We start from the raw sequence: 21,874 nt of genomic DNA, 5'->3' as shown, positions 1-21,874 counted from the left end.
TATACATCAACATAGACTCAGTACATGACAAACATGGGAATGAAGACATTGGAATGATAGAAGATGGAACATACGTCTGGTGGAAGTCGCATTGTATCTTCTTAGAGGTGATAGAGGCGGAAGTCCCCTTTTGAGTCGTTGAGCATTGGTTTCTACTCTTGTAGCATGTGCAACTGTAGCAAGTACAGAAACAAAAGAGAGAAGTCCATTGAGATTGAATATCATTGAGAAATGTGAGAATCTAGTGTAAAGTAGTATGTGTTGGTGGTTTCTACAAAGAATGAACAGGTTCAGCTGTCTGCAAAGAACAGAAAACAGAAAGGACAATCAATGATGGTAGATCTAGAGTACGAGTGGAGTGAGTACGAGTACTTGGTATTGAAGTATGGGTATGTATTTCTGCCTGAACAAAGTACATTCCTCATGAGCCCTACGGCCTACGGATTGTGCTGTATTGCAAGATTCACAAATCGGTGACCATGGTGACCATGCAACAGTCGGAGACTAAGTACTCGTACTCGTAACTTATTGATGTCGTTCGGAGGTTCGGAGAGATTTCGTCCGCACGGATTTCCCCCTGAATTCCCAACACTCCAACTTGAGAAACGCAAAAAGTGAGACATATCGATTTCTCATTAAACATGTTTATATGTATTCGGTTCCCAAGCGGTCAACCAAACGACGATACGACAAACAAGGGTGACAACAATGCTTGAGGAGAATACATATAGACTGGTAGAGTACGATTTGAAATGGGCACGTCAAGAAATCATATCTCAACAAATTTATCAACATGACCTTCTTCATCCGTCTTCATTCCTGGTTATGTCTGCTTCTTGTCGTTTCGTTATCAGTGATAGCTACTCCGGTGGATACCAATGCCGCTAGACTTCGACGAGGTTTACCCCCTAAAGCTCCCTTGCGAAGATACAATGCTACTTCTACAAGACGTGAGTGATCAAGTTGAAGTTTCGAAATTCATGCTCATTTTTCAGACGCTCAGTCGAAACGATCACCCGCTGCGAACATTTTATACATTCAAGCAGAACCTGTTTTGACTGGCAAACGTGATCTTTCGGAACGAGCGGGAACACCACACGATACTCTCTCTTACGTGGGTATGAACTCGAATGCCTGGCTATTTCTCGTACGTCTATCTCACTTCCCTTTTCTTTGTTCAAGGTTTTTTCATCTTTAGAAATGTGCTGAATGAAAGACGACGGATCCTACCCAAGCCGTATCGTTTCACGTTTTGAATGGTGCTGGTACGGAACAAGATATGCAGATGTATTCAGGGGGTAGCAATCTGGGCTACATCGACGCCAAAACATGGAACAATGCAGGAGTTAATAATTTGAATGCAGACACTCTCCTGTGAGTAAAACGATCATACATATCTCTCCAATTTGTTTGCTCATTTCACAGCTCTTTATACTTCGCGACAGGTTCCCAAGTTTCGATAGCTTCTTCATACGGATCCGGTCAACAGTCGGCTACTTGGACAATACCATCAGACGTACCATCAACAGTAGGATTCACATATCACAATCAAGATGGTACCATCACGGTCAACGCTCCTTTTTACGTCTTCGATACTACATTTTCCGGTGTCAATCAACTTGGTTCTACGCTGGACCCACCATCGCTTAACAACCCCAAGACACAGGTCACTTTGACTTGGTTGAACAGTCTCCCCTAGGTGTGAAATGTTTCTTCAAGTACTTGTCGTAGCGTCTAGTTCGTTCAGATTCATAGTCTCGTTCGCCCATATGGATATTGGGATCATAAATTAGTCATATACATGATAAGCTTTTTTTCTTCTTTTGCTTCTCTTGTTGCCTGGTACGGGAAGAGACTTGATACCCATGTACATGCTCCGATGTGTGAGGCGTGAAGTGGTGGACTACAGCATTCGAGGCCCCATGTTTGACAGGAATGAGTGCCTGGTCCACCGAAAGTCATATCATGTAAACATTCCTGACCCCTTGAGCAGTAGGTCCGATTGGTCGCGACTGTTTCGAGGCTCCACGTCTACTTACGGGACTCCGAAGCTTGCCAAGACGGGGCATATGACCATGTCCCGTCAACTTCCCATTGTCTTCATCGATCGAGGACGCCCGTGGTCAGGAACACATAAGCCACGGCGCCGTTCGGAAATTCGGAGAATTCATCAATTCCGCATGGAATGTGGGAATATCCCTGAAACTAAGCCATCAACGTCAGGATGAGACATGTCAGAATTAACGGACAAGCGTTGTTTTGATCAGGAAAGAATAGCTTGGCATTCTGGTCAAGTCCGACTATGTAGAGAGTCTCCGAGGAGACATCAATGAATGAGGGCTACCTATGTGAGTCTGGCATACATACTTCTGAATTTCACCTTTATCAACATTGACAATCATGATACTACTTATTCAAGTATATGTCCTTTTATTCTTCTCAGTCGTTTGCACGGAAGTAGTCAATGCTGGGAAGGTGAATACCAACTCTCAGAGGCTCCAAAGAGGTCTTCCACCAAGAGCACCCGTACGACGATATAACGCAACATCAACCAGACGTAAGTTCAAAATTCCAATCTCGACTACGCAGTACGCTCATTGATCAGATGCACCCGCCAGACGTTCCGCCCCTGTGGTAGGATACATGCAAGCCTCACCTGTTTCTGCAAGCAAACGAAACTTCCCCGAGCGGGCCGGTACGCCATATGATACAATATCATATGTGGGGTATGACAGTACAAAGGGTTGGTTACAACTTGTTGGTTTTATCTTCTCCCTCCACATATCAAATAATTGACATGACATTTAGTCGACTGATCCTACTTCAGCTGCATCCTTTCATTTCACAAACGGAGCAGGAACCGAGCAGGACGTTCAATTATGGGTTTCGGATGCCCAACACGGTTACGCCGTTAGTGGAATTTGGCATTGGCTTGGTGGTACGGAAAGAAACATGAACTCTGATACATATTTGTGAGTCTCTTGGTTAACATCATGATATCTGTGCCCCTGCTGAAATTGGAGATCAATAGTTTTCACTTCCGGTTCTCAAAAAACTCCTTCTCAATCATATGGTTCCTTCAGTCAATCAGCCATTTGGACCACACCATCTTCCTGGCCCCAGACGGTAGGTTTCACATATCATAATTAGGACGGTACTACCACTGTCGACGCGCCATTTCATGTTTTCGACACTACGGTCAGTGTCAATATGCTGGGGTCAACGATGAATCCAGATTCTTTGGATTCAATACAACAGAAACAAATTGTGTTGACATGGATTGATGAATTACCCATTTGATAATGGTTACGTACTACTGGTATTACGCTCAAAGATTATCCTCTTCTTTATACTGTGGACTTGCGTGTACATACTTGTGAGCTTGCAGGTACGTATTTTCACTTGTCTTTCTCGATATTCTACCGACTTTTCAGACGCGGAGATTGATGTTGGGCTCCGGTCCGGACAATTTATCCTAGGAACCAGCGCCATATTTTGGGACAACGATTACCAGGTTCCTGACATGTCCGGTGACGCCAGCGGCACAAATGGCAACGGAGTTCTTAATGAGCCCAAAATGGGAGAAGCTCGCAAGCCGGGCTTGTTGACCGCCAAGGCATTGAGAACATCGGACTTGCAGACGGATGGGAGCTCAAGGATCAAGGAGAGAGGAATGAGTTCCTCATAACTACCAGTCCAATGTGTTGTTTATGAAGCTCTTTGCATTGTTGCTTCTTTACTCGGCTATGATTGACTACTAGACTGAAATGATGGTCAAGATGTTTCTACCAGCTATGCTTGTGACACTCATACTAGCTATGACGGCACATTGTAAGCCAGTCTGGGAGAGTAACGCCGAACGTCTCAGACGTGGCTTACCACCGGCCTCACCTCTAAGAAGATATAACGCCTCTAGCACTCGACGTGAGTTTCTACAACATTCACGTGTACAAAACCCTCCACATTCATGACTCATGAAGAAACCTGAAAAACCGAGGTGAGGATTCGAAACTGATCCATCAGACGCACATGCGAAGCGATCCAACTCTCCGACCACGGCGTATATACAAGCATCTCCTGTGACGGTCGGTAAACGAAGCCTATCAAATAGAGCGGGAACACCTTATGATTCCATATCATGGCTCACATACAACCCCACTACTAGTCTCTTCATCTTGGTAAGCTGAAGATCTCTCCATCATGTTGATTTGCCCAGCAGAGATTAAGTCCTTTGAAAGTTTAGTAGAGGGAAGTTGAGCTGAGATTACACAGTCCACTGATCCAACCCAAGCTACCGAATTCTTCTTCCCCACTCAAGGGACTGATCAAGAGGTCAACGTCAATGTCGATGGAACGACGAATACCGTTACGATTTTTGTGTATCATTATGGTACACCCTTGACTATGGCTCAAGAACACGGGGTGTGAGTAACACATCATCACTCAATGAGTCTTTGTCTGCTACTCATTCTCAGATCCGTGGATTTCTCCCTCACTCAGGATACACAAACACTTGATGCTTCTTATGGAAATCTAGAGCAAATACCCGTATGGGACATACCTACCTATCTACCGGCGCCTGTGGTTTTCAGTTTTCATAACGTGGACGGAACGGAAACTCGAGATATCCCTACGTTCGTTTTTGATAGAACGGATTACGCCCCCATCTCGGACACACTTGGCGCTGGATTGAGAGCATCTGATCTTATCTCTGCTTCAAGGACACAGCAGGTAGTGTTGACATGGGTGGAAACGATATCTTAGACGTGTTTGAGGGATGGGACAACGTGTAATGTCAACTCGAACCCATGTAGATGATACTAAGTACAACACAGTGGAGTATCAAAAGTATAATTGTACGTATTTTGATATTGAATAGACATGACTTATATGACACGTTAGTATGTCCGACATCAGTAAGGAGATTCTCGTCATTACGTGCTGATTTCAGGGTATAACATGCTTCACCTTCAGTGACTTGCACGTAACATAATCGATTTAACTACTTGAACCATCGGACGAACGAAGGAGTATGACGAATTCGAATAACAACTCATCAACCTTCTAACTTACTCATAAAATGTTTTAAATGCTCATACATATACCAGATACTTCTCGATTCTCACATCACTATTAACCACTGTCGCTCTTTTTCATCATGTCGTGTCGATCCGCTCTTTTAATATCTTGTCTCTTCTTCCTCTCTTTCTTTCAAGCGGTAACGGCTTTACCTGCCTCCGAACTCACCAATGCCGAACGTTTCAAACGAGGTCTTGGACCAAAAGTCCCATCGAGGAGATTCAACGCCACTGCGACCGGACGTGAGTTGTGAGATTATCAAATTTGATTTCCAAGCTGATTTGAATAGAACCTCTTTCCAAACGATCTGTTGGGCCATCAAAACTCTATCTTCAAGCATCACCTGCCTCCGCTCCTCCTAAGCGTTCCCTCGATCGAAGGGAAGCAACCCCACACAACACTGAATCTTTCGTTTATTATGATGATAGCAACGGTGTTTTCGCTCTGGTCCGTTTCTCCCTTTTTTCTTCTTCTTCAACTCAATCACTGATCCGTGATTTAGACCATAAACCCAGGTCTTGCCGTCTCTTTCAAAGTTCAGGGAAGCGGGTCGAACCAAGTCATTTTAACACCTATTGACGGAACAACATTTGCCAACGAGTGCTTTATCTATTCAGGAAGTCAGACACCTGCCATGGAGATCGATGCAGAGGGAGGTCCAAGGTACATACATCTCTTACTCTTCCATCGTCTTTTTTTTCCAAACTCACGTCAATCATCATTCAATGAGTTATGTTTCACAAACCCTCCACTTTTTCTTGAAAAAGTTACATCGAGTGATAGCTGATTTCCAGCACTTGCGGTTTCACACCCGGGACAGATTACGATCAGACCGTCGCTGAGTCTCAAAACGATCAAATTCAAGCACCAATTTGGAACGTCCCCGAAAATGTTCCCGGACCAGCAAGTATCAACTTCCATAATCACGATGGTACCACCACAAATCCATCTTGGTTCGTGTACGACACGTATGAACCTGATCGCTTCGATCAACTCGGCGCTGCGTTGAAGGCTTCACATTTTGGTGCAAACGGAGCAGTCACCGAACTCACTTTGACATGGGTCAATCAACTGCCCGGGTAAAGTTTTCTGCATGGGACTTCTAGGACAATGTATGGACATTATGTATAACGTTATTAGTATGCAACTCACGATTACACCCATCACATGGATAGACTGTATGTGAATGTTGGTGCTAATGTTGAGATGCAGGTTTATTGACATGCTACCCTGTTGAAGACCCTAGTAGATGCTTGGCTTGTTTGTATCTTGTGTGAAAAAGAAGACGCCCCAGGCCGCAGATCCCTGGAGATGTGAAGTTCCGAGATGGCGGAGTTAGTCACAGGAACAGAATTACGACATGCGCACGCGTGGGGAGAAAGCATCTCCTGGCTAGTGAAACGGGAACCGCGGAAGTATCATGATAGTCCCATAACTCTATGAGCATTCATCTCATCGTGCACGTCCAGCAAGACGTACTCGTTCAACTCTACAGGCCATGAAAAAGGGTTTTGATCATGTTCCACGAGGTATGCGTGTGTGTTTGTCGAATACAAACATTTCACACAACCATAACATGCTTATATGATCTTGACTCGCTCACTCAAATGAAATTTGCTTTCTTTTTATCATCATTCGTTCTTTCAAGACTCACACAAATCCCACGGTCTTTACAATGTTCAAACTTGCAACTTTCTTCTATTCTCTCATGCTTGCCGGCGCCGCATCTGCCATCAGCCTTCCTGTCAAGGGTCGTGGAGAGGGAATGACCAATGCTGACAGACTTAAACGTGGTCTTCCTCTTCGATCTCTCACCAGTCCGTACAATGCTAGTAGAGTTAATGGTAAGTCTATCATGACCCTATTCATCCCCTCGCTCTCTTCTCCTACTCTGGCTTACATAATTCGAGTAACGCACCAAGACCCCCCTATTATATCCTTTTCCTGAAGCAATTTTCATATTTGTTTCTCTACTGATCTTCAGCCGCTCCAGCCAAGAGGTCTGATGCCAACCAAATCGCTTATTTACAAGCGGTTCCTCCTGAAGCTCGAAAACGTAGTCCATACACCCAAACCTCTTATCTATTTTACGACCGTGACGCTGGGATTTTCCGACTGGTAAGCTGAGCTCCTCTTAACTACCATGTCCTTCATCCGCTTGATGAAGTCTCCTTCTTGGGCCTCTCTGGAGTGCAAGATGATATTGATGAAAACAGACCACCGACCAGACTCAGGCCTCCCCATTTATTGTTCCAGAGTACGGTGTTGAAGAATATCTTTACTATCAAAGAGATGACACAGTTTATCCCCTGTGCAGCTCGACTTGGAGCGGCGGGGAAGCAAACAATATGGAAACTGATAATCCCGGCGGTTCGACGTATGTACAGTACACTTTTATCCCACCTCGCCTTTATCACCAATTTTCTTCGCTTACTATCCACTCATCCAAGTGCACACTTTATCATTCGTAAAATAAGCAGAATTTCTGAATCATCAGAGGATCAAATTTGATATTGACATGCAGCGCCATTGTGTTTACTCTTTGCGGTAGTACCCGACCAGTTGATCAATCTTATGGGACAAATACCCAAACCCCGATATGGACTATTCCGCCCCGAGATTTTTGGCCTGCACCCGCTGGTATGTTCAAACGACTCTTCACCTTTCTCCTCTATCATCATGTAGACAGAGGAAGGAGGAACGTGCTAATCACGTCAGGTTTTACCTATCATAACGCGGACGAGTCAAAAACCCAACTCAACTATTTTTTCGCTTTCATTGAATACGGACTTCAGTACGTACTTGGTGGTGCAATTGGAGGGAATGATATTGGCGCAGATAGCTACTCGCAAATTAATTTGAGATTCATAGCCAGTCTTCCAAGTTAGAGATGGAGCAGTATGGGAGCCATATGTACATATGTACGTAGTAATGTAGCGCACGGTCAGGTATTTTATGACATGGACATTTATTCACGAAACCGCCACGAATGAAACCGCCACTTGCAATTTGCTACCCACTTTCTTTCGATGATTGGTTACTTTTCTCCATCTTTCTCTGACTAGACAACGGAACAATGGATCAAGCATGAACATAGTATGGACATAGGGCAGGCTGAGATGTGTTTGGGACACGGTCAAACAATATGGTATCTCCAGAAATTCACCGCACCGTGGGCATCGTTGGGTAGTCACAGGCACCGACTGACGGCATGTCAAGATGTCAAAGCCCGAGAGACGAAGCATCCCACATGGATCGGGCTCAATTATTCCTGGAATAACTCTAAGCATAGTCTTGATAGATCATGAGGACATCCATAGGGACTTTCAACAGTTGTAAGTGTGATCCTTGCATAACAAGCATGCTCACCTGTAGTAAACACCAGATAAAGATCGAGCTATATAGAATGCATCACATTCAACTTCTTCTCGTAGTTTGTCCTTCCTCTCGACTTATCGCAAGATACACTCACGGTCTTTACAATGTATAATCTTTTCACTCTCCTCTATATCCTCGTCCTGTCTCATCTAGTCTCGACGGTCGCTATCCCCGTCAACGAACCAATTGCGAAGTTAAGCAATGCCGATCGACTAAAACGAGGGCTTCCAATCGCTTCACCTATGGTTCCTTTCAACGCCACGAGAGCACAAGGTGAGTGTTTTTTTTTCACTCTCTGACCACTATCTGGGGCGTTGAACCATCATGCAATGAATCGTTCGTTCTGAGAGAGTCAGCGGGTGAGGGTTGTATTTTGAACATCGCTCACCTCAGCCGCCCTTGCCAAAAGGTCAACAGCGCCTCAAATCGCGTATCTTCAAGGTACACCTACAGAAGCCGGCCGTAAACGTGCGGGTACTCCCTATGAAACGACGTCTTATATGTATTACGACTCTGCGTCGGGGTTATTCCGCTTGGTGAGTTTGCTGTCCACTGTTTCCCTTACATTCTGAATGGTCGATTTTAACAGATCGCTCCGATAGTTTTTTTTTCAAGAAGAATCCAACACCATACCTCTTTGTCGTATATGCTGGAAGTGTATGGATGTAGTATGACATCGCACTAACCGGATACAGACTACAACCACCAGTATGGCATCTCCCGTCATCGTCACTACTTATGGCACTCAACAATTATTGTACTACCAAGTCGGATCGTCCATGTATCCCATATGCGCGTCCACGTGGAAACAAGGTGATGCCAATAATATGGAGGCGGACCAATCAGGAGGTTCAGCGTGAGTTGATTTCGATTTCTCTTCCCGCCCTACTCCTGTGTATTCTCATTGTCCCCAATAGATGTTTAGATGCGGGTAGTTTTGAAAGTAATGCTGATCATCAGTTCATTCGTATTGAGTCTTTGTCCAAACCCTCAAACCGTCGCACAAGCCTACGGTTCAAACACTCAACAACCTATCTGGACTATACCCCCTTTGAACACTTGGCCCGCTCCAGCTGGTGAGTCCCCTCTTTTCGTGCGCCTTAGGAAACTCAACCGGCGAAACTGTGTTGAGGGATATCAGTTGACTTTTTAGGCTTCACTTATTACAACGCCGATATGACGACAACTCAAGCTTCTTCTTTTTTCGCATTCGACGAATACGCATATACGTATCTCCTCGGCGGAGCATTATCAGGTAGCGATTTTGGAGCCAACAGCTACGTTCCGTTGATGTCGCTTCAATTCATCGCCCAACTCCCGACTTGAGAACCTTCCTTCTTAAGATTTTGACAACAGGGGACATTTTTAAGCGCGTAGGGATAATCCCGACGGAGCTCGAATTAATCCCGACGTAAATTTGGCCATTTCCCACAAATCCCGTCACAACTGGCGAGGATCCTGTCACTACTACCCAAATACCTGCGCTCCCCCAATAAGGAGAATTATTGAGATGTAAGACATGCAAGATGATCTTAGAGGGTTCAGGATGCATAAACAACAGAGCTATCAGTGGCTCCATCCATAGGGAGCCTGCTACAATGGCTTTCGGACCTGTTTTCGGACCTGTTTCGGATTATGTGATCCTCCCCTTTAAACAAAATATCACTTTCGGACACCTTTCGGACCACTTTCGGGCGTTTCGGACGCGTTTCGGGTCCGAAAGTGCATTTTCGGAGCTGTCAATATGCATGATACACCTGACCTCTCTGCATTTTATGAACATTGAGCTCTGCAGGATCATTTTACACCTTTTACATCTCAACAATTCTCGATATTGAGGGAGCGCAGGGATTTGGACAAGTAGTGAAGGGATCCTCGAGAGTAGTGACGGGATCCTCGCCAGTTGTGACGGGATTTGTGAGAAATAGCCAAATTTACGTCGGGATTAATTCGAGCTCCGTCGGGATTATCCAGTTTCGCCATTTTTAACCATGCATAGGACATTACTTGTAGAAGGTTAGAACGTTGCATACAATCTGTGTATGAGTGCCGACACTTTGTACATTTGCAGTCCATGAGCTCATGAGCTTTTACCACATGTTGTACTCGTACTCGTAGTATATAGTTACCGGGTACAGTACGTGGGTACCAAGCGGCGAACGCCGCCAAAGTTGACTCGAACCGAATTGCTGCAACTACTTCAATTCGATCCAACAACTTACTCCCTTTCTCATTCTGCATCAGACGGACCCATACCATGTCGGCAACTCCACCTGTAGCTCCTCCGCTTCTCAGTGATAACATTCAAGGCGAAGGTAGCGTCAAATCCAAAGTTGTAAAGACCGACCCGAAGAAATCCGCCAAAGAAGCAAAGAAAGAAAAACGAGCAGCTCTCGTCGCTTCTCGAGCTGTATCACAATCCACAGATAATCCAACGGACCTTCAACCACAACCTTCTCCTAATCTATCTACTCAAATACAATCCCCATCCCAATCTCAATTCCGAACTACCACCTCTCGACCTCCTCAACAACCTCCCACATCTTCCATCCCTTCCAAAAAATCACAACCAATCGGATTACCTGATCTTCCTTCAACCACCACCTCAACTCATAAATATTGGATCCTGACACATCTTCCAACACATGCATCTCCAAATACTCCTTTAGCTTTCAAATCAGGTAAATTACACCCAATCATCATTCGTCTTGGTGTCTTAATGTCAAGTGGTACATTAAGAGGAGCCAACGCTCGTACCATAGGTATGATGATAGCGTTTCAAGAGGTTATAAGAGATTACGAAACTCCTGAAAATGCTGTTTTATGGAAAGATCTTCCAGGACATTTAAGTCCTATGATTTCTTTTTTGGAAAATTGTAGACCGAAAGGTGTAGGAGGTGGGAATGCCATAAGATGGTTGAAAGGTGAAATCAATAGGTTTGGAGAACAAGAATTTGGGACGGAGGCTGAGGTGAGTTGTTATTTTCTTGATTTAGATTTTAAAGTTATGAAGGAGAAAGAATTGTTGACGAGAATTAGCAGAAACAATACTTGATAGATGCTATTGGTGTATATATAAGAGATAGAATAGAATTCGCAGATCAAGTTATAGCGACTACTGCAAAAGAAAAGATCAAACCTGGAGATACGGTGGTAACTTATGCTAGGTGAGTACACTGGTCTATTCCTCTCCGGTTTTAATCTTTACTTCAAACCTTCATCGCTTATCCCTTGTAACTCAGTGTTCACCTTTCTACCCTATTCTTAATATGGCGGAATTTTTCTCCTTCATGTCACCGATACCCCCGTCTGACTGTCGCATTATCCTCGTTACGATCATCAGGTCATACCAAGTACTCAAATGTGTCATCGTCACTGTCATTGCATCGAAATTGGGGGGTTTTATTCAAACTAAAATCAGATCATCTCTCGTCGAACGTGTCTTAATCGAAGCATGGACATCCATGCGTATCCTCGACCCTTCCTCTTCCTTCTCCGTAATAATAGTAGATTCTCGTCCTCTACTCGAAGGTCGTTCCCTTCTCACCACCCTCTCATCATACAACATTCCAATAACATATACTCTCCTCCCTCTTCTTGCACCTCTTCTTCCTTCTGCTGATTTGGTATTACTTGGTACATCAGCTTTACACGCAGATGGATCTTTATATTCAAGAGCAGGAACAGCCATGATTGCCATGTTGGCTAAAGAAGCTAGAATACCAGTTGTGGCATGTTGTGAAACTTATAAATTTGGTGAGAGGGTGGTTTTGGATGGAGTGGGGAGTAATGAACTTGGTGATGTATCTGATTTCTTTGATGTTAGTAGAGGATCTAAGAGAGGGGCTAAGGGACTGAGGGAGGAAGAAGAAGAAGAAAAGGAAACGGAAAAGGGGAAAGGAAAAGGGATGGAAGGGGTTATACCTCTTTCTTTGTTATATGATTTAACACCACCAAGTTTGATAACTGCTGTTTGTACCGAGGTGCGTTAATTCTCTTAGGACTTCAAGATGCTAATACTCAGATCGGGTTCATTCCTCCTAGCTCAGTCCCAACAGTATTGGGCAAAGCCAATAACGTTGTCTGACCCACCCTCTCTGCTTTTTAGCGATCAACATCCTATGACTAGATCAATCACAAAATCCAAAGAATCACAAAACATGCATTCTTGTCAAATGTCCTAACTTACAAGATGTTTATCTCTTCCATACTCACCCACCCTGATTCCTCCTAGTCGAAAGTTCAAGAGTCGGTTGTTCGATCTTCACTCAAGCCATCACCCTCTGACGTCTCATCGACCCCACTGGATTTTGTCGCGGAGGTCTATTCTCCTCATCCACTTTACTCATACTACCTCTACTCTCCCTCATTTCTTTACTCCTCAATGTCCGACCTATCAACTCGCTACTGCGCATACTCACCCCAGAAAGTCTGTTGCCCCGTATACCGCCGGGGAGAGGGGTGGAAAGGGTCATACTGATTTTACGAGGTCTTGCTATGGGCGTTTGATCCGTTATGGATGGTGTGTTGATCATACGGGAATTTCCCAAGGGGGTGCAGCCTGCCACTCCTTTGACGGCGAATTTCCGTTTGATCTGAGAGTCAGTTTTTGTCCCCGGTCGGATCCCTCGTGATGCAACATGCCCACTGTCTAGCTAGATCCACCTACAATGAACTCCTCGTAACGATAAAGATGTAGATGAGGGAGGACGGGGAGATGAATGAGGAAGTGGAGATGATATTAGAGACAACGTGTGGAAGAGAGATAGATGAGTAGAAGGGTGAAGAAAGCAACAACATACCAGCTCTAACTCTTGTTGTTTACTGTCCAAAGCAATATTCAACATTTCTCGATCTTCTTTCAACTCTTCTTTTCGTTTATGCAGATTGAGTATTTCCAGATCTTTCGATGCTGATTCTGCTCGAAGTTTCGCTATCTCTTCTCGGAGTGTCTTGGTCGCTTTATCATTCTCCGACTTCCATTGAGCTTTTTGTCCTTCAGCCTCTTGGACAGCGTGGGTAAGCTATATCATTAGCTTTGTACTTATGGTTCCTAGCCTGAAGTCTCTCTCCATACATTACGAACAGTCAGGACGAAGTGATCAGGTCAATAACAAAGGGACCGATGGAGGTATTTGATGCTTGACGAATGATGAAGAAAATAATCACCTGACTAACGTGCGTTTCAAGATCGGTACACCTCTTCTTCTCCGCTTGGAAGCTTTGTGACAACTCTGCGTTCTTCTTCATCTCCGTTTGAAGCCCCTGCTCCATTTCTGTCAATCTGACTTTCAAACCTTCTTCTCTCTTCTGAACCCCTCTAAATTTATCCAACTCCCCATGCAGCCTAAAGATCTCTTCCTCCCCCAATCCCTTCACTTCCTTAATCTGCTTCAACTCCTCCTTCAAAGCATGACTCTCGTCCCTTATTCTCTCCAATTCCCCATTCTGCTGATCCATCTCCAACTCTCTCAATTGACACTCCGCATCTTCCGCTCTGAGCTGGACGTCCGCCAACATCCTGTTCAGCTCATCGTTACGTTGCTGAGCTTGTGTCAATTCTGCCTGACTTGCCTCCATGCCCATCTGGCGTTGAGCGACCAATCGGTCTTGTGATTCTTCATCCCTCTCTTGTATTTCTCTTTGCAGGGTCTCGACCTGATGATGCAAATCGGATTTCGCATCCTGCAGCACCTGCACTTGTCTAGCCATTTCCGATTGATCGGCCAGCGCTTTGGAAAGTCTGATTTCCAAATCCCTATTTTCAGCTTGAGCGATAGTCGTTCGATCCCCGGGGTGATCGATTCCCCTATCTCGTCGCATTTTAGCAACGAGTGGAGAAGGTGATGCACTTTCTTCTCTTGAGCTCCCACTTGCTTCCTGTATTCCGCCGCCCAACATAGAAGTAGAAGGTGGGGAGGTCCGTCGAATGGCCTCCCGTCTTAATTCAGTCCGAAGATCATCCAATTGCACTCTTAACATATCCCCTTCGAGCGCCCTGAGATTGAGCTCGGCCAAAGCACCGTCTCGCTCCGTGACTTCAGCTTGTAATCGCTGTGCCAGATCTCTGTACAGATTCAATTCCGATAGGATGGCGGTAGCATGAGCAGAATGAGCTTCCATGAGTTGTTGAGTCGGGCGAAGTAGACTGGGAGGTAGAGGCGAGGGAGTTCGGATGAGGGAGTTGGAAAATGTAGCAGGAGAGGTAGTATCACAGTCGAAAAATTGGGTCACATCTCCTCGAGACGAGTTACCGGGAGTTTTGACATCACATTTGGGAGAAGTTGATTGAGTGAATGCTGAAGGGTGGGTCGGTGTAAGGACTCCGACGTCATCTGTGAATACTGCTGAATGGAACATTGTTTCGTCGTCATTTCTTACCAGAGGCCATGTAAGCTGTGCTTGTTCAGCAGACATGTCGGCAAAGATGGATCCAGTGAAGCCCTTTCCAGTCCCAGGTGTCGGCGTGACAGGTTCGATAGGAGCAGAAAGACCTAGAGGGGAGATATGTCGACGGATGGTGGGATTATCATCTATAGGCCCATCGGACATGGTCGATCCTTCAGAATACATGGACATGTTTCGAAGTGGAGATGGACTTATGATCCGAGCTGCCACCGGCGGGACAAGCTGCTGAGGACCGGCTCTGACTGTCGGTGGTGTGGGTGGCTGGTTCTGAGAAAATGAGAGTCTTTCGTCATTGTAAGACAGATCGGGGATTCGTGGGGATTGGTTTGGAAGAGTGTTCGTAGGACTGAACGAAAATGAATCGTCCATCGAAGGCATGCCCTGTGAGAGAAGGTTGGACATGTCATCCGGGATTTGATTCTTCCAATCCACAGAATCCTCCCTCATAGATGTGGATCTGTCCAATGTCGCATTCAATCCGAGAGGAGAGGAGTGAGTCTGAGGTACCCCATCCCATACCTCCAGTTCCTCGACACTCGTCTCCGTTTCCCCATCTGGACCTCGGTCAAAACTTCGTGCAGATTCGGCACATGACCTTTCACTCGTCATACTTCCTGCTAGAGAAACTTCTCCTTCTTGTCCCGGAAGCTCCCAAGACTCATCCGCTGGATCCCTTCCTTTTCTCGGTGACATGGATGGGATGGTAGCTGCGATCAGCTGAGAGAAGAAAGACGATGTCGGTGAGGCGGGAGGCTTGGGAGTGACAGAGTTGTTGGGAGTGATAACTCTGAATTTGTTCTTGGGAAAGAATCGAACTGTCTCAGTCAGCTGTGGCTGATTATCTACTATGCAGCTGTGTACTGACCTCCATTCCCTGAACCTGGAGTTCCAGTTTGACGGAGGATCCCCTTGGGTCCATGCTCGCTGATCACTCCGGGGGTGAGAGCGGCGATATTGGTGTTGACCGTTCCAAGTGGGGTCGTCTCTCGTATACGAATCTCGGATCTAAGAGGTTCGCTGGAGGAGGCATTGGGGGAGACAGCAGGGGAAAGAGATATCTCTGAGAAGTCACCTGGATCTACTCGTCAGCGGAGGTGGAGCTAGAAGGGGAAGGACGCAGACCGGCAGGGTTGACAAGGTTGATGACTCTTCTAGATATACGTAGATTTCTAGCTGTTGATGGGACTACTGGTGAAGAGTCGAGGCTGGATGGTCCGGAGGATGCCAGAGTAGTCATGTCGGTAATCAACGTGGTGGTATGAGAGTGATAGAGAGGTATGATAGAAAAGTTGTATAGTGAGGGTTGAAGAAAGATAGAAAGCAGTCACGTCCTTGCTCTTGTTTGTACGGCGGACATCGCCGCTTCCCTCCCTCCTAAACTCGCTTCCATCCCCCGTGCTAAATTCAACCTCTTCCTCGCTATACATACCCACTCCACTGCTCGCTAATTACGGTGAATGCTCAAGAAATGAGTCGTATCGTCGCAAGCTTGAGAAGGCTTTTTCCAACAGGAGCGAAGAAACAGGTGAGCTTGTTTGCTGTCACGAACATGTTCGCTCACGTGTGGTAGGGTTTGGTGGGACGAGATCTTGACGGTAATTACATGTCTTACTTCATCATGTTTGCTCCCTTGAGAACGTGGAGCAAGGAGCTACTGGTGAGGCTTTTAGTGCTGATTGATCGAGGAAATAGCTTCTACGAACTCCCCTCGGCCAACGGCAAGTTCTCCCGGCAGAATCATGTCGCCCTGCTGATCCCTCAGGCGGACGAACAAAACGTGTGGTCGAATATCGGATAGAAAGAGACCTTTCGGAATACACCACTACCGCTCAGAGCCTACCAGGTGCGTTATCTTGCACCGTATGACTCAGCTGATCACCCTCACAGTACAATGGCGATCGTGTGAGCTCTTAATCCCTCAAGTAGCTGCTCGCAACGGCTAAGACTTCGATCAGGGCTATCGCACACTCGCACCGATCCGCCGTCCATCGATGAGTTACTGCGAGATTCTGAACGTATGTCTCGACTGAAACCGATGGTTGCTGCCATCGAACAGCGTGAAACGGCCGAGAGGATCCGTCAAGGTTATTTACCCGATCCTTCGCAAATCTCCTCTCCAACTATAGCAGGACCATCCTCATTCTATATACAACAATCTAAGTCACAGATCGTCACTACTGAAAGACCGTTAGAAGCGAACGTCGGTCCAGATCTTGACCGGATGGAAACTGCCTACCCCATCACCACCCCTTCTGTGATACCTCCGCCCCGGCAAGCCGTCGAACCTAGCTCGGCGACTTCGACCGAGGAACTCAGGAGACTAGCACAGGAGGACACGAAGCGACGGATAAATGAGCATGGAGGGGATACGGGATCCGAGATAAAGCGAGAAGTAGTGCAGAGTGTCGAGGTCGGGCAGGGAAATCTGACACCGAGGAGAAGAGGGAGGTGAGAAAAAAGACTGGCACTAATCGGACTGAGAATGTACGGACTATATGCCCGATACGGCCGAACAGGAGTATATATGAGATCTAATTCTACTCGCACTCCAAAAATGCTCGACGCAAAGAATGGGACACCAATTCGATCATCTCAAACCTGATTTAAAGTCCGGTGTCAGCGAGTTTAGCTTCAGACTCCTGGAGCCCGAAACGAGGTTTTCCACCAATTTGTCCAAGATGGCCTGCTTGACCTTTCTTGATCATGATGTTCAATGTCGGGTCTGTGGGATTGAGGTTTCCTCGTGTTGAGGGCGCTTCCCACTTCGGGATGATCGGTCACCCTTCGGTCCTCCATCCTTCCACATGATCCGCCGAAGCTGACCGAATGTTGCTCCCCCACCTTGAGTAGCGCTTCTGATGCTGATCTGCCCGAGGTCGTGGAAAAATTATGGCACGATACCTGACGAGAGCAGCTCTCTTCCCTTCTGACTTCTTACTTCTACATAACCTGCTCTTTCTTCAACCGTATCGGTCTGGCCAAATCATCACAATGTCCGTTCTCGACTCCAAAAAAGCACATTATCTCGTCGTCCCCATCTCAGGATGGTAAGTGTCTCCCTTGCCCATTCTTGCTCCGAGACTAGATCACTTCCTAACTGCAGTAGCAGAATGTACCGCTGACGAAAAGGGGTCATCTCCGTCCTATGCTACAATTCTCCCTCAACCTCCTTACTGTCCGACAAGACCTCACTGTCACCCTTCTTATGGACCGTGCTACAGCCCCACGTTTGGCTCATGCACTAGCTTGTAATTTGTCGGGCGAGGACGTACTATGTCGACTCAAGACGAAGCAAATCGAAGAACCAGCTCCTACAGAGTCGGAAAAGGCGGATCATCTGAGACCACCCAAGGGAGGGTCGACGAAAGAGATCATTGAAGTATTTCAAGAGAGTGATCCTCCCACTCTCGTCATATACAACGTACGTATTAGACCGATTTCCTGTCGCTTCAAATATCACTTCTCTCGGACCGACATGTGAATGTAGTTATGACACGAGTCCATCCTTCACGTTCAATCAGATGAACCTGATGACTTGTATGCGTGCTGACCACACAGTGGCTAGGTGTCCACTTTCTCGACTCGTTCAAACCCGTCATCAATCAATTGCAGCTCTCCTCGCTACCCGTCTATGTATTCTGTCCTCTCATTTCTGGCTCACTTTATCAGTGAGTACTTGGCAACTAAGGATCGTAATGACTGTTGATCAACGATAGTTTCATGGCGAAAAAAGAACACGATGGCATGATAGCTACGTTTTTTGAAGAAACGGAGAAACTTATGGATCAAGGAGTGGAGAAGTATGAGGCGTATGATAAGGTGACTTCGGATCAAAATTCTTTGGCGTTTTGGAGCCTACACTGATCACAGACTTGGTATAAATTTGAAGATAAGATCATTCATATTCCTGGTTATCCTCCGATGAAAGATTGTAAGCAACTTTCTCGGCGGTGTTTCCCAGCTGACATCTCAGGGGAATGTTGTGAGTGAATTTTGATCTTTGACATGAAATGACCAATGTCATCTAGTCCCGCAAAACGAAGGAATACCTTTTCCCGCCCGATGGAGCGAATTTATCAAACAATCCTACGATGCATTGTCTGATCCATTACTGAAGGGTGTTTTGATTCCTTCTGCTCCTGAGCTTGAAGGAGAGCCTCAAGAGGCGTTGGGAAAAGATCTAGGGAAAAGGATTATCGGTATCGGGTATGTTGAGTCGCCCTTCAAAACCTCTCGTGATAAGCCAACCCAATGATCTTGTCTCTGACGAGAGCGTTGGATGCTCTTCCCTTCATTATTCATGTTCATCAGAGGGAGATCGCTGACTACTTCAGACCTCAATTCTCCGCTGATGTATGGGACGGTATACCACCTTCAATGACCCGTTCCACACCTGACGAAGTGGAAGCGTTAGATTTTCTAGACGAACAACTGAAACTTAAAGGACCTCGTTCAGTCGTATACATAAGGTACGTTAACCTCTATTCCCTCTCGTCCGTCAAGATATCCAAAGAACCGTTGTTGATGTATTAGCTTTGGATCTGTTTTCTTCCCCATTCATCGACCTGAAATCATGCCCATGCTATTAAAATCTCTTCCATCCAATATGACTTTCTTACTTGCCAACGCTGGTGATATGTCGAATCTGACTCCTGAAACAGCTGCGGAATGGGTTGAAGGAGGGAGAGGCAAAGTTGTAAAGTTTGCACCTCAATGGAAAGTGTTGAATCATCCGGCTATAGCTTGGTTCATAAGTCATATGGGGATCAATTCTTCTCAAGAGAGTATAATGGCGGGGATACCAGTGGTTGCTTTTCCTCAAGCTGCTGATCAGAATGAATCGGCTATGTTGTGTGAGTGATAAGTCTTGTTTTCCTCTTATGTCTTGTTTCTCTTCACCACCTCACCACTTCATACACTTTCTCATCGACGATCACTCCTTATGCGCATTGGATCCTAATCAAGTGTGGGTGTATAAATGAAAGGGGTGGTTATCATCTATCAATATGGGATATGAACTGAATATCAGTGGGCAAGCTTGGAACTTGCATTGAATTACAACAACTCCGTACCGCCAACGGTCTCACAAGAGCAAATGGCACGACCATCATTTCGACCCATGAAAGTATGCTTAAAGAAATGCACGAAACTTGGGAAGTGATGCAAAGGGATTCTGATTTAATGCGTCAAAAGGCAAAAGAAGCAAGAGAGATTCTGGTCCGTAGTTGGAAACAAGGTGCCAGTCGGAAGAATATGGAAGAGTTTGGGAGGTGATCTAATTTCTTCTCTTCTCTCTCTCTCCTTCTGTTCCCCTGTAGTCATTCCTTGAGTCATTTCAATATCTCATGCGTCTTGCCTCATGCCGACTCTCTTCCCTCTCATGATCATGCCTTCACGATTGATGCCTCGGTTTTACGCCCATACGATCCACGATTCTTTTATTCAGGAAATAACGATTCTTTACGATTTTGACGAGTATCTATCTATACATATGATTACATTGAAGGATGGACTATGGATTTTACTGCTACACAACTCCATTACATATCAATCTTACATTACTCATTTTCATCCGATTTCTTGATACTTACATGTGGACGTCTGTACTAGGACGTGTATCACTGAATCTTGAAGATAATCCAAATATAGGTTGGAGGGTACATTTCTTGATAAAGAACGTGATGAGTAAGTCGCAGAGATATCTTGAGAGAAAAAGAGAAGAGAAAAAGAGAACAGAGGGAAGGAGATCATACACATGAAACGTATGCTACTCCTGTAGTTGTAGGAGAAGCAAAAGGTGAAGTTGTCGTAAGTGTCATTGTTGGTGCTCCTTGTGGAGAAGAGGTGATACCTACTTGACACTGATTATCAGTTCTGTCCTTCCTTCCCCCTTTTGTCGTCTTTCCTATCTCATATCCTCCTCATGAACTGATACCTCTTAAACATCCCTGATCCATCTTCTCAAATCAGGAATATGAAAGTTGAATGTGAGGGGGAAATCATGTATGGTAGTGAGTGGTACATCTGAGAAACATCATATTGGCAAGGGACAACGGGATGATATGAATTGAGAAAGACAAACATGACTCACAGAAGCAGTACTCAACATTGTAGCTATAGAATCATCATAAACGCTCAAAACAAATCCTTCAGTAGTATAATTGGTATTGGTATCAAATGGGAAATTCCTCCAAAAAGGACCCCAACCACCCCACCAATTAACTTTTTCATCCGCGTCTACGTAAACGTTGCTGTTGTCTAGTATCAACATTACGTTTGGTAGACCTGACGGTGGAACGATGAGAGGGGTGGTGGATGTACTGGCTGATGAAGAAGCACTTGCTGATGAGTTGTCGGCGGAGGAGGGTGCACTAGCCGAAGAGATGGCAGAGGAGGATGCACTAGCTGATGAGTTGGCGGCGGAGGATGCACTAGCTGATGAGTTGGCGGCGGAGGATGCACTAGCTGATGAGTTGGCGGCGGAGGAGGGTGCACCAGCGGAAGAAATGGTCGAGGAGGAAGCACTAGCTGAAGAGTTTGCAGATGAAGCACTAGCCGAAGGTAGACTGGAAGAAGCCGAATTATTAGCAGAAGCTGAAGATGCTGAAGAATCTGCAGACAAAGCAGAGGAAGCAGAAGCAGAGTTATTAGCTGACGCAGAGGTCGAAGCTGAACTATTCGCCCCACTGGACGCAGATACAGAGATTGAAATTGAAGAATTGGCAGGGATAGAAGTCGAAATTGAAGAACTCGCACTTTGTCCAGGTACTGGTGGAGGTGTAGAACTTGGTCCTGAACTTGAATTAGAGTTGAAACTTGAAGAGAAAGAAGTGCTGTGACTTGCGGATGATTGTTTGCTTGATGAATGTGATGTTGAATGACTAGAGGAATTGAAAGACTGTGAACTTGAATGACTTGATGAATGTGAACTTGAATGACTTGATGAGTTTGAAGAATGACTAGATGAATGTGAACTTGAATGACTAGACGAATGTGAACTTGAATGACT

The 21,874-nt window shown here is 45.6% G+C and overlaps 8 protein-coding genes across 8 annotated transcripts; all 8 read left to right on the top strand.

The window, feature by feature from the left end:
* Positions 1-793: 793 nt before the first annotated feature.
* TREMEDRAFT_63485 (uncharacterized protein) lies at positions 794-1,699 on the top strand (the record flags this gene model as incomplete). The annotated part of the gene is made up of 4 exons (XM_007005740.1): positions 794-950; positions 996-1,114; positions 1,217-1,374; positions 1,426-1,699. 4 exons carry the CDS (start codon positions 794-796, stop codon positions 1,697-1,699), a joined length of 708 nt encoding a protein of 235 aa, XP_007005802.1.
* A 630-nt stretch (positions 1,700-2,329) lies between these two features.
* Positions 2,330-4,764, top strand: TREMEDRAFT_63484 (uncharacterized protein; the record flags this gene model as incomplete). Its single annotated transcript, XM_007005739.1, has 11 exons — positions 2,330-2,348; positions 2,420-2,557; positions 2,606-2,757; positions 2,809-2,972; positions 3,024-3,126; positions 3,151-3,198; positions 3,389-3,677; positions 3,793-3,924; positions 4,024-4,178; positions 4,273-4,424; positions 4,476-4,764. 11 exons carry the CDS (start codon positions 2,330-2,332, stop codon positions 4,762-4,764), a joined length of 1,641 nt encoding a protein of 546 aa, XP_007005801.1.
* Positions 4,765-5,158: 394 nt separating this feature from the next.
* TREMEDRAFT_63483 (uncharacterized protein) lies at positions 5,159-6,162 on the top strand (the record flags this gene model as incomplete). Its single annotated transcript, XM_007005738.1, has 4 exons — positions 5,159-5,321; positions 5,369-5,526; positions 5,582-5,742; positions 5,874-6,162. The coding sequence occupies 4 exons, from the start codon at positions 5,159-5,161 to the stop codon at positions 6,160-6,162; spliced, it is 771 nt and encodes a 256-aa protein (XP_007005800.1).
* A 592-nt stretch (positions 6,163-6,754) lies between these two features.
* TREMEDRAFT_63482 (uncharacterized protein) lies at positions 6,755-8,387 on the top strand (the record flags this gene model as incomplete). Its single annotated transcript, XM_007005737.1, has 5 exons — positions 6,755-6,923; positions 7,064-7,197; positions 7,296-7,456; positions 7,604-7,719; positions 8,188-8,387. 5 exons carry the CDS (start codon positions 6,755-6,757, stop codon positions 8,385-8,387), a joined length of 780 nt encoding a protein of 259 aa, XP_007005799.1.
* A 174-nt stretch (positions 8,388-8,561) lies between these two features.
* On the top strand, positions 8,562-9,783 carry TREMEDRAFT_63481 (uncharacterized protein; the record flags this gene model as incomplete). Its single annotated transcript, XM_007005736.1, has 5 exons — positions 8,562-8,730; positions 8,851-8,993; positions 9,153-9,313; positions 9,418-9,533; positions 9,611-9,783. 5 exons carry the CDS (start codon positions 8,562-8,564, stop codon positions 9,781-9,783), a joined length of 762 nt encoding a protein of 253 aa, XP_007005798.1.
* A 1,354-nt stretch (positions 9,784-11,137) lies between these two features.
* Positions 11,138-12,529, top strand: TREMEDRAFT_15648 (uncharacterized protein; the record flags this gene model as incomplete). Its single annotated transcript, XM_007005543.1, has 5 exons — positions 11,138-11,428; positions 11,500-11,624; positions 11,879-12,255; positions 12,331-12,440; positions 12,482-12,529. Coding segments are annotated over 5 exons (951 nt in total), but the record flags the coding sequence as incomplete, so codon positions are not given.
* Positions 12,530-16,290: 3,761 nt separating this feature from the next.
* Positions 16,291-17,317, top strand: TREMEDRAFT_74235 (uncharacterized protein; the record flags this gene model as incomplete). Its single annotated transcript, XM_007005845.1, has 5 exons — positions 16,291-16,390; positions 16,436-16,583; positions 16,628-16,708; positions 16,753-16,767; positions 16,821-17,317. The coding sequence occupies exons 1-5, from the start codon at positions 16,334-16,336 to the stop codon at positions 17,315-17,317; spliced, it is 798 nt and encodes a 265-aa protein (XP_007005907.1). The 5' UTR covers positions 16,291-16,333.
* A 539-nt stretch (positions 17,318-17,856) lies between these two features.
* On the top strand, positions 17,857-21,704 carry TREMEDRAFT_63477 (uncharacterized protein; the record flags this gene model as incomplete). Its single annotated transcript, XM_007005735.1, has 14 exons — positions 17,857-17,912; positions 17,995-18,286; positions 18,424-18,533; positions 18,582-18,684; positions 18,736-18,796; positions 18,839-18,847; positions 18,894-19,071; positions 19,200-19,334; positions 19,399-19,718; positions 19,895-20,135; positions 20,372-20,550; positions 20,645-20,673; positions 20,738-20,763; positions 21,128-21,704. The coding sequence occupies 14 exons, from the start codon at positions 17,857-17,859 to the stop codon at positions 21,702-21,704; spliced, it is 2,316 nt and encodes a 771-aa protein (XP_007005797.1).
* Between the last annotated feature and the right edge of the window lie 170 nt (positions 21,705-21,874).

The sequence above is a fragment of the Tremella mesenterica genome, assembly GCF_000271645.1.
Source record: "Tremella mesenterica DSM 1558 unplaced genomic scaffold TREMEscaffold_8, whole genome shotgun sequence".
In the NCBI taxonomy this organism is placed as follows: Eukaryota; Fungi; Basidiomycota; class Tremellomycetes; order Tremellales; family Tremellaceae; genus Tremella; species Tremella mesenterica.
Note: the sequence above shows the minus strand (reverse complement) of the source record. Positions and strands in the feature narration are given on the sequence as shown.